Consider the following 12,121-nt stretch of genomic DNA (forward strand, 5'->3'; position numbering starts at 1 on the left):
AAGCTTGACCCACCTGGGCTCCAGCTTCTATGAACTTACTTATCACCAGGCAGACCACTCCCAAGGTAGCGTTTCCACTGGGTTCAAGCACCAGAGAAGAGTCACAACTGCACTATTGTGACCATTCAGACCGTGAGGTGAGGTACAAAGATGGCGGGGCTTGGGGATTTACTGCTGACTAGCTCCGTGAACTTGGGGAACGTGACCTTTTCACAAGGCTCTTGTGGGGAGTACATGGAGCCAGGTGTGCATGATGGAAGGGACATGCAGTTTGGAGTGAGAGGAACTAGAAGCTACTACCATTGGCTCAGTCATCTTCCTCTGGCTTCCATTTTTCCATCAGTAAATGGGGGCATCATAATAGAATAGACAACATGTGTATGCAGTCGTGATTAAAATTTTAAGATAATAGTCCTTTTGAAAAATCTCTGTTAAACTGCATTATGCTACAAATTTGCTACTATGATGTAAAAAAACAACAACAACCCCAAAACCAACCCTTAGGCTGTATGTTCAGAGGCTCTGTCTCTCTGCCTGGCGCATAGTAGGTGATCAGAAAACTGGCATTGCTCGTTAAGCAAAGTAGAGCCCCAAGACACTGGGGCAACGTTCAGTCCTGAGGGACCTTGTTCCAGCTGACAGATAAGAATGATTTGTAAGTAACACAGGCACTGTTTATGCTCCATCTTCCTCGGTATTGATTTGTTTATCAAAAATTTTATTTATAAAAGAGCACAAAAATAAACCAGCCCCAGTTCTGCAGGATGCATCGCAGGTTCTGAATTAATGAGGTCCAAATTTATGACAGTTCTGAATTGTGACTTCCTTCTCCTGCCCAGCCATTGCTGGGGGTGGGGTGGGGAGAAAGTGACCATGTTCCAGGATAGGGGTCCCCCTCTCCCGGCAGCACACCCCTCCACACACCCCTTCCCCCCCAAATCCTTTATCCCTGATGAAGATGCATTGCTCCAGGTGCTAGAGACGGTTTCTGGAGCTCTGACATGGCTTGGGATCTGGGCAGACGTCTCTTAGCTCTAATAATTCTATTCTGTCGAATTCTGGGTCGTGGCCACAGTATTTCGTAGCCAGAGAGCTCCTCGTGGAAGGCTGTGCGCCCTGAAGAATGAGGATCTCTTCCAGAGTGGAGGGCATGACAGAAATGGTGGCAAAATTCTCTCAAGTTCCTTGTGCTCTAGGGCAGTGGTTCTCAGAGTTTGGTCCCTAGACCCAACAGCATAAGCTTCACTGGGTGACTTGATAGAAAGGCAAAATCTTGAGCCCTGGTCCCAGATCTCCTGAATCAGAAACTCTGAGAGTGGGTCCGGCAGTCCGTTTTAACATGCCCTCCTGTTTTTTCTGATGCACACTCAGGTTTGAGGACTCTTGATATGGGAGAAGGAGGAAGGAACCGGGAGGGAAGGAAGAGAGGACTCTGGAACCCAAAACTTACTAGATCGTGGGTGGTGCCAAGCACCCCCGAGGGTCCAACAAGTGTTCTTTGAACCCACCTGAATGAACTGAACCTAGGTTATCTCTCCATTTACCCTAGGGCAATGGTTCTCTTTCCTGGTGGCACATTAGAATCAGCTAGAGACCTTCTTAAAAATGTCATTGCCTATATATGTTAAGAAAAAAAAAGAAGAAGAAGAAGGTAGCGGGAGGGGAAGAATGAAGCGGGGGAAATCGGAGGGGTAGACGAACCATGAGAGACGATGGACTCTGAAAAACAAACTGAGGGTTCTAGAGGGGAGGGGGGTGGGAGGATGGGTTAGCCTGGTGGTGGGTATTGAGGAGGGCACATTCTGCATGGAGCACTGGGTGTTGTGCACAAACAATGAATCATGGAACACTACATCTAAAACTAATGATGTAATGTATGGGGATTAACATAAGAATAAAAAAATTAACATAAGAATTAAAAAATGTCATTGCCTAAGCCCAGACCCCGATCAACGGAATCAGAATCCCTGGAGTTATGTCTGGACATTTGCATTTTTAGAAGCTTCTAGATGGTTCCAGTATGCACCTGTGTTTGAGATCTACCAAGGCAGAGGGCGCCCTGTTAAGAAAAGATGTGATTTGGGTTGTCTTTACATTTACCATACTTTTTTTTTCATTAGCAATTTATTTTACTTATTTATATTATAAAAAAGACATACTTACTAAAGGGGAAAAAAACTTGGAAAATATGGAAGCACTGAAAGGAGAGAAGTAAGACGCAAGTTCTAATTATCTGAAGGCAGTTGGCAGTGTTTTTACTGGCAGTTGGATGTGTTTTCTTTCAATCTTTTATTTTTTTTTTAATGCTCTGGTTTGACTTCTTTACAGCATTGTGATCATATATAATATAGCATTTTCTGTCCACTTTTTTTTTTTTTCTTAGAGAGGAAAAGAGAGGGGGTGGAGGGGCAGAGGGGGAGAGAGAGAGAGAGAATCTCAAGCAGTTTCCACGCCCAGCGCAGAGGCTTATGCGGAGCTCGATCTCACGACCTTGAGAATCATGACCTGAGCTGAAACCAAGAGTCGGCTGCGCCACCCAGGTGCCCCATTTTCTGTCCACTTTTTAACCTAACCATACATCCTGCATAATTCTGCACACTGTCTTACTTCTAAGTAGTTTTTAATGAGCTCTTGTAGCAACACAACAACAAGACGGCTTTTCTCCATGTTCGTAGGTCTATGCCTCAGGATGGCATTTACGGAGTCCTTTTTTCTTTACCCTACCTGTATTTCAAGAGCATTGTGAAATCCCATTTCGAACGTCAGAAGCAGAGTGTTACTCGCTTTCTCTTTGAATTTCTTCTCTCAGGGTCCTCGCCCACACTCACCTTTCCCCAGACCAGCCCCACGCACAGGTAGATGGCTACATTAGGCTGACAAGAAATAAGATCTTATTGCGGAAAGTCGAGAGAGAAAAGCAGTAAATATTTTCCCAGTGTTTGACAACCGCCATTCTGCCCACCTTCGTCGGCTGACACTGCATCTCTCCTAAGCCGCGAGGCGGTAGCCCCGTAGGATGTGGTGGGACTTATCAACAGGCACATAGAGAGAGCATACCCGGCCAGACTTAGCCCAGCATCCATGCTCTGGAAAGAAAGAAAACAAATGAGTAAGGCAAGCTGGAAGAAGCTGGGACAACAGGCAGGATGGTGGGGACAAATACACCGATGTTCTGGTGCGCTCGGTCAGAAATGCCAAAATCAAGCCACATGTACCCCTTTCCCCTCTGCTTTCTGTGTATTGTTTCCAGAACTTTCGTCTTTGTTGTGCAACTACATATATATATATATGCACGTATATATACGCACACGTACATGTATATATACCTGATATATATACTTTTTATATATGTGGTATATATATTTGTAATATATATCATATGTGTTTATAAAATAATATATATATTTTTTTTCTTGACGGATTCTCCCTCCTGCCTTAGCTGCTGGTTTGCCACTGACTTCCTCACTCCGGCTGGGTGAGTGGGAGCTGCCTCGCTCGCCTTATTGTTGCTGCTATGAGTCTTCCGGATAACTCTGCCCCGTCTTCTTGCAGGACATTATGGGAAGGATGCTTACCGAAGTGGAGGACCCGATCTCCATAACTTCATCTCCTCTGGATTTGTCACGTTAGGAAGAGGACACACGAAGGGTACAGTGGAAACCATTTTTTACTAAAACACACAGGTTGCCTAGGGGAGCCCCGCTCTGAAACGTGAAGATGATGTGGAGGCCAGAGGCTTGTCCGGGACAGGGAGAAGCAAGGGGTGGTACCACGGCAGCCGGTCCTGGTGACATACGTGGCTTTTGACAGGTCACAGGTGGGACGTTAGAGGGCCATAGACTTGCCAGAGACATCGTTCCCGCCCCCCCCTTCCACCCTGGCGAGGAGCGGGACCCAGAGGCCAGGGACCCTGTGGGAAGGACCACAGGCAACCTGGTAGGAAACTGCCAGTGGGCGGGGCACCATTTGCAAAGTGCGTGTTCTCCTCTCAGCTCTTACCCCTTTTCCGTTTGAAAGCTGCATTTTATAAACTGATGCCAACGTTCTGTACCGTGGGTCTTAGAGCCAGCGTGCATGTTCGAGAGTTTCAGTGTCCCTAAGTATGTCTATATAAACTCTCCGCGGTGTGAACCCAGAGGCAGAGGTTACGCAGACCTTGAAGCCTCAAGACGAACGTTTACGTGGCATTTCTGCTGAGCTGCTTTTTGCCCTAGCTGACAGCTTGCAGAGCATCTGTGCAGGGGTGGGGGGGGGGGTGGATATGGAATCCTCCATTCTGTCTTTTGTTTAAACAGAGTCCTCCTAGTGTTGTGAGCATTCTGTCATATCAAGAGTAACTGGATCCCTGACTCCTGACTACCTTTCTAACACCTGTGTATTGTTATAGATCAACTGTGAATTCTGTTGTAGGGATGCTCTATCCCTGTCTGCCTCTGAAATATGTGTCTGTTTTAAGTGTGAGCAACCAAGGAACTTTGCAATTTTTTCTTACGTTCCATGCAACTACTTTTTAAATTCCCTGTGTGATGTTTGTTCATCCTATAGAGAAAAATATATATATACATATATATATCTGTATCTGTGTATGTATTTTCTGTTGTGTCTCTTTGTGTCTAAATAAAGTTTATTGAGGACACAGGTGGCTACTCGAAGTTGCAGAATCAAACTGGGACCAGAAGGGGAGCTGGGCTGCACGGTGAACCAGCGAAAGACACAATCTTAGTCATAACCGTCTAAGCTAGGACAGCCAGCCCCCACCCCTACGTCATCTACTCTGCAACAAATTACACAGATATAAAATGTTGCATTTTAAAACAATACTGAACAAATGTATTATCTGGCATAGTTTTGGCAGCCCAGGAATTCGGGAGCAGCTGAGCTAAATGCTTCTGGGTTGGGGTCTCTCATGAGGTTCCAGTCAACATTGTAGCAGGGGCTCCCATCATCTGAAGGCTTGACTGGGGCGGAGGACCGGCTTCCAAGATCGTTCATGCACATCGTGCTGGCTGTTGGCGGGAAGCCTCCGTTCCCCTCCCCACCCCCCACGACGTTCTCTCCATGGGCTACTTGCGTGTCCTCACAGCGTGGTGGCTGGGCTTCCCCAGAGGGGGTGATCCAAGGAAAAGAAAGAAAGAAGCTCGGATGTCTCTTATGACCAAGCCTGTTGGTGACACACTGTCATTTGCTCAATATCTTATTGGTGACACAAGTCAGCTTTATTCCAGATGGGAAGGAATTACACAAGGGCGGTAATATCAGGTGCCAGGGATCCCTGGGGGCCTTCTTGGAGGTTGACTACCCCACTCCTACAACCCGTGGGGCAGAGCCGCAGATCTGAATTTCTCAAAGAGAACATGGCAGCTCTTACCAAGCCTTCTCAACGGCAGTTGTTGGTTTCCCACCCTTACCCCTACCCCTTCTTGCAGCTGAAACACCAAATAGCTCAATCGAAAGAACTCCATATGTATATTGTAAACGTTGCCGCTTTGGGTTCATACATTCATTCAACAAATATTTCACGAGGCCTGCTCGGTGCTGAGCAATATTCAGAAGTAAACAAAATGGAATCTGCTTGTGTGAAACACCTATTCCACTGGGGGAAGCAGACAAAATAAATTCTTGACGACGCAGGCAAGGGGAAAACCCCAGGCAGGTGTGAGGCAGGGAATGCTATGGCAGAGAGCCAGTCTTGGAGGGAAAGGCAGCTTGGATGAGACCGTGGTAATTGGGCAGAGACCCGCATCCCAGGCAGAAGTGACAGGAAGGCAGCCCTGAGGTAGAAGCTTTCTTGGGGCGCCGAGAAGTAGGAAGGGGGCTGGTGCGAATAAAGCAGGGTAGAAAGGACGAGAATAAGAGGACTTGGGACCCGAGCCAGAGGGGAGCCAGATCGTGCATTTATCGGGTGGTGGACACCAGGCTGCTCCTAAAGGAACTAGATAGACCTCCATCAGAGCAACATAGAGGCGATTCTCTATTCCTACCTGTCCTTTGGGTCACCATCATTCCTGGAGGCTCTGTCCCGCTGTGGGTGTGGGGCTTTGCCGTGGCTGCTGCTGATTTCCCTGATATTAGCTTGTCCGCGTCTCATGCAGCCCTCCTGTGTGTGCATGGCCTGACCGCCCCCGCCAGTCATCACCCCCACCATATCCTCTTTATCATTCCCTTCCTCTCACGGCCTCTGAAACCTCCTCTCTCCTCCAGGAATGTACCTTGTGTGGCTTTTCCTATTGAGATAATAACTAAAGTTTCATGAGCCAGGAGACTGGGGCTGGGGGGGAGCTTTGGAAACGGGGATCTCCTTCTAATATCAGAATTCTTTCTCCCTGCACAGCCTGGATCTCTAGGAAGGGGCCCAGCTCCATCCTCCCTTCCGTCAGAGCAACAACCCAAGTTCAGCTCTGAGTGGTACCAAGTTCAGCAAAGCGGCCCCATCGAATTACGCCATGGGCAGGGAACTCCCCAGGGGTGTCGAACATGGGGCCATTGTTCATCACATGTGCTTTGTGCCCTTCCTTTTCTTCTTCTATTTATTTCTTTCTGCTTCACCTCTGCTGCCTGTCGGGTACCTCTTCCTTTATTCCCATTTTCTCTTCTTCCTACATTGGCGATAGGCCTTCTGGTGGCCACCATATGGCCCCACCGTGACGCTCAGAACTGACGGGGTAGCAAATGCCTCCTTTAGAAGGTCATACCATTGCCCTTCCAGCCTGCATCACTGAATTTCACATGTATTTCTAGCAGACTCTGATTATCTGAGAATCGTGCGTTGATGGTCCCTATTCTGAACGGCGCTGGGAACCTTCTTTGGATACTTGGATGCCGCCAGCCCTGTCTGCCATTTCAAAGGCCCCCTCACGCATCATGGGGAGAGAAGTGCACCCACCCCGGCTTCAGTGGTGGCTCATCCAAATTCAGAGAGTTGGGGGTGAGGATGCTTTAGAATGAGATCCACAGGTACACAGGTAATTAAACGTTCTGAGACCAAGCCTAAACAAGGGGATATTTTTTGGTTAATGGGATTGCAGAAGTGAGACATTGGAAGGTTCAAAGCCACCAAAGCTCCCTGATCTATCTCTGTCCTGTTAGGAGACCCCATATTTTAGCTTAGGAGGCCACATAACCATTAGTCAGCCTCCAGGAGTAAGTGGAAGTCAAGGCCAAGGAAGATGCTGATCAGAGTGACGACGAGTTTGGAACAAGTTCCCCCTACACCGTTTTCTCTGTTCATTGGACAGGATTACCCAGACGCCCCACATAGGACCCCAGAACAGTCTTGAGGGAACCAGAGCATCCCCCAGGCTGCCACGATGGAAACCCAATGATAAAGGCTCCTATTTGCTGAGCATTTACTATGTACCAGCATTTCGACACATGCCATCTTATTTTCACCATTATGATGACCCCGTGGGAGAGCTCTTGTCATCCCCATTTGGCGGGGGAAAAACTCAAAGTAGAGCAGTTGAGTAATTTGCACAAGTGAACGTCAGGCAGTCGGTACCGTTTCATTCCAAATCCAGGCCTGTTTCCAAAGCTCATGCTCCCAACCACACATATCCTGCTGGGGATGGAGGGAGGAGGACAGGGCTGGGGGCTCAATGGGCAGCGGTTCCTCGGGACGCACGCATGGGAAGCACTCCAGCGCCAGTGGCTGTTCTTACTAGAGGCACACATTTTTGCAGGACAGGAAGTCACACGAAAAGAAGATGGACCAGGAGTAAGACACCACCCCCAGATGAGCAGGGGCTTTCCTTCCAGAAAGGAAGCTCAGTCTGCCCAGATACATTTTCAGGGTCCATCTAAAGGAACACACTTACAGAGACCCTATTCGACTTCAGCATTTTGGTTAAAGTTTCAGTCGGGCTGGCTGTTTTTGAGTTTGGTCAAGAGAGCTGGGAAGATTCTTTCCAGAATCTTCCATATGTCAGTAACATTAATTCCAGGGAGCTCCACCGGTGTATCCCAGGCCAGGCCAGGGAGAGTCCTTATGGGCAGTGAGTGGTGGTGACAGCAAAGCTCACATGGTTACTGTGGCTGTCTTCTGCACTCAGGCATTTTGCATAGTGAATGTGATGAACTGGTCCTTGCTTGTCTCCCCTCTGCTATTTCTGTTTCCCGGGCCCTTTCCACCATGCCAGGAGCCAGATAGAGGGGGTGTGTGTGTGTGAGAGAGAGAGCAAGCGAGTGAGTTTGGAACCGAGAGCAATCTCTGCAGCCTCTGCTAAAAGGCAGGAGCTCCAAAGCAAGGGTCCCTTCGGTAAGAGGCAGACACTGCTACTCCCCTGGTCATTGACTCTTTCAGGGAAACGTGTATGATGAGCACCTGCTGTGTACCAGACACTGTTCTAGGCACTGAGGATACAGCAGACACACTTACAGGCCGGTGAGAAGCAATAGAAAGAAGTAAAAATACGAAGCGTGTCAGATAGGTTCAAAGCTATGGAACAAAACAGGACAGGGAAAGGGAGGGAGTTGCCGTTCATAAAAGAACACCCACAAGGCTGCAGAGAAAAAGCGACCTTTGGGCACAGACCGAAGGGGGTAAAGGATCGAAACTGCCTGGATTTTGGGGGAGGGGTCTTCCAGGCCAAGCTGGGAGGAAGGAGCAGAAGGAGCCAGATTGTGTGGGGTCAGACAAGGGCTGGGGCTTGAGCACACAGGGCCAGTGGGCCATTTAGTAAAGATCTGGTTGCCATTCTGGGCAAGATGGAAGACAAAATGGTCTTGGCCTGACGCATTAGGAAGCTGGAAATTTGCGGGAGGAACAGGGTTTAGGCAGAGCTTGGGGGTGATTAAGTTGTAGATGCTTATTAATCAAAGCATCCATGCGGAAATGTCAAGTTCAGGAGAGAAGTCCAGGCTGGGGATAGAAACATGGGAGTTTTTGGCGGGTGGACCCAGGAGACCACATGAAATCAGCTAGGGAGGGTGTCGCTCCCCAGGTGAGCAAGGCTCCAGGAGGGAGCCACCAGGCACCCCAGGTTGGGGCGATGGGGAGGGACCTGGAAGCAAGCCAACCGGGGCAGTGTGGGACCTTGGAAATCAAGTGGAAAATGAAACAGGTGTTTCCAAGAGGGACAGCGACTGACTGTTTAAGCCACAGAGGTCCAGTGAGTGGAATCCTGAGCAGTGACCACCAGGTATGAGCTGGTAACATGGAGGTCATCAGTGAGCATTGCCAGAGCAGTTGGGAGTGGGGGGTGGGGGGCAGGAGGCACAGGTGTATCTGATGGAGGCAAGAGAGAATGGATGATGTCTGGGCTGTGCTTCTATGTGATTGGGGCAGACTGGGTGATGAGAAGAGCAAGCCTTATTACTCTAGCCTCTCTGTTTGGGGATGTGTTTGAAATGTTCCGTGATAAAAAGCTATAAAAGATCTTTAAAATAAGGGAATGGGAGAAGCGGACTAGACTGTAGGTACAGACTACCCTCTAGAGTTTCAACATGAAGCGGAGTAGGAATGAAGGCAGGAGCTAGAAGAGTGTGATGTAAAGAGAGTTTTGTTTTGCTCTGTTTTAAGACGGGAGAAGTGCCGGTGTATTTGCTCGCTGGTAGGAATGGTCCAGTAGAGAAGGGGAAATTGATGATGTGGGGCGGGGGATGGGTGGTGTTTCAGAAGTTGTGTCCTTGGTAGGCGAGAGCAGATGGGATCCACCATGGAGATGCTGGATCTCCACCAGGAGCAAAATCCACCAGAGAAATCCTCCGCAGATGGAAGGCAGAGGATATGGCCCCAGGTGCATGCAGGTGGGCATATGCTGTCGGTGCTCAGTGATTTGGAGAAGCAAGGTCATCAGCTTGAGTGAGGGGGAGGGTGGTCCACCAACCCAGTTTTCCCCAAATGTTCCAGTTTCAGCACAGAAAAACCTGTGTCCTGAGAAGCCTCTCAGTCCCAGGCAAATGGGGACACTTGGTCACCCTAATGAGGACATATAAGCACCCAGTTCTTGTGGCTTCAGAGTATCTTCCACACCCATCTCCAGGGCCCAGAGACTCAAACTGAGGATGCTGCTGCCTGGATCTGGCCTCTGCACAGCCCCCTGGTGCTCAGAGGCCTCAGGACTTCCCCTGAGATCATCCGGAAGATTGAGACAAGGCCAGAATGTAGGAAGCTGCCACCCTGTAGGACCATTCCAGACCCTGCAGAAAGATCCTGAGTGGATGGATCTCCTCATTCCGTCTGAATGGCGCTTCCTGGGGACCAGGCTAGCTCTGGGCAGCCGCGCTGCCCAGCCAGACTCCCCATAGGGTCTGAGGCAGAAGCTAAGGCAGGAGGGTACACCCTACCTACAGAAGAGCTAGGGGCATCGGAGGAGGGGGCTGAGATCAGAGATGGAAGTGACCATCCCGATGCTAGTTCAGGAGTCTCAGCAATGAGGGGCAGTGGCAGCGGCGGCACCCCAGCTGCTCAGGCCCCCAAATCTAAGGACGAGAAGCAAGTGATCCAGAGGGACAGGTCTGGGTCAGTGGCACTTGTCCCTTGAGCAGGGGACGAAGCCAGGGATGGGTCCTAACATGCAGAAAGTCTACAGATGTTAGCCAGTGACGAGTCTGGGTAAATATTCTACCGGGAATAAGAGGCCAGGGCAGGGGAATGGGAGGACCAGAGCTTTGGGGTCCGTGTGGTGGCTAAGATAGAGGGTAAGAGGTGGCAAAGCTTTGGGTCATGACAGGGTCCAAGGGATAACGTGGGAGTGGGTCTGAATAAAGCGGAGGGGCCAGTCAAAATGGAGGTGAGGGTCCTGCTTCCTCAGGCCCCACACAACTGTAGACAGCCCACCCTGGGTGCTGTCACAGCTGCCTGTGATACCCAGGGTTCAAAAGGAAGTCTTCAATTCTAGAAAAGAAAGAAGGGGTGGGCAGGGCACCGCCCCCACACCTGGGTTTGATCAGGAGCTTCAGACCATCCTGTGGATTGTGGCAAGGGGACCCCTTAACCATTATGGTGAAATAAATCCATCTTCATTATTTTCCCACTCTGGGAGCCAGGGGAGTGAGTGGGCTTTCCCTAAGCCAAGGTGTTCCAAGGCTGGACTCCAGATAAAGCACAGAACTCCGAAGGCATCTGGTCTCCATGGCAACGGAGAGCCGGGAAGTACAGCAAGAGAGAGGGAAGGCTGGGTCTGGCTTGCCTTGGATTGGCCTCTGAGAAGGCCACGTGGGGCCACGTGGGAACATTCTTTCCTGGACTTCTCCATAGGCCAAGGTGGGTGGGAAAAAGTGGGAGCAGAGCAGGGAGGAGCTCTTGGGTTCTGAGCTGAGGGCACCACAGATCCCAGCAGTCTGCAGATCATTCTGCTCTGCATCGTGGGGCAGCTCCCTTTGTTTACTCTCTTCCCATTCCTGTTCACTCTTGATTAATGGCTAATACCAAGAACCAGGCTTTGACTCCGTGTGCTCAGTCTTATTCGGTGGTATTTTGCGTGATGCAGGCAGGCACACACAGGCTGAACCCAAGCCTCCCACTTAAGAAAATACATGGCATCTGTGTGATTCCCTATTTTGATAGAATGGTGTCAACCTCGCCCAGTGGTTAATTGGCTCAAGTTGACTGCATCAAAAGCAAAGATGGGTCTGCATGACCGGTGAATTCCATGCTCACCTGGTGAATCCATTGTTCAGCATCACTGCTGTTCAAACAAGAAGAAACAAGGCAGAACGAAACCCAGTACCATACCTCAGGGAGTTTGGCCATCTTCATTAAAGGCAACTGTTCCACAAAACCCGCTTTCCTATGTGGGTCCTGCTAACAGGAACACCAGTGACCCCTCCCCATCTTCAGGAAGCAGAAAGGGCACTATGACCCTCCTCAGTCTTACTGAGGACTCTGTCTTCAGCTAGATTCCTTTGGGTAGCAGTTAAACCTTGCAGAGGGAGCTTGAGGAGCATGGTACTCACCAGAGCCAACTTCTTGAGCCATCCAAGGGTCCACTTCTAAGGTAGAACCACCCTCTTTGCCATTGGGAGACCCACTTGGAGGCACTAAGGATGTCCATCCACAAGTTGACCGTCCTCTTAGGTTCTCCTTGTTCTAAGGGCAGTGGTTGGGTTGAAACAGCACACACTGACAGGGGATGGGGCATCTACGCCATCATCCAGCTCATGCTACCTCCATAAATCATGG

General features: G+C 49.7%; 1 protein-coding gene across 1 annotated transcript in view; it reads left to right on the forward strand.

Moving 5' to 3' along the window:
• The window catches only part of SHISA6 (shisa family member 6), a gene marked incomplete at its 5' end in the record, with an annotated part of 282,884 nt that overhangs the window by 133,495 nt on the left and 137,268 nt on the right, over positions 1-12,121 (forward strand). Inside the window, one exon of the mRNA XM_034989308.1 lies at positions 3,553-3,648. Coding sequence (XP_034845199.1) covers positions 3,553-3,648 — 96 coding nt within the window. The remainder of the gene's footprint in view (positions 1-3,552; positions 3,649-12,121) is intronic.

Source organism: Mirounga leonina, unplaced genomic scaffold (assembly GCF_011800145.1).
Source record: "Mirounga leonina isolate KUSES-001 unplaced genomic scaffold, KU_Mleo_1.0 Mir_488, whole genome shotgun sequence".
Classification (NCBI taxonomy): Eukaryota; Metazoa; Chordata; class Mammalia; order Carnivora; family Phocidae; genus Mirounga; species Mirounga leonina.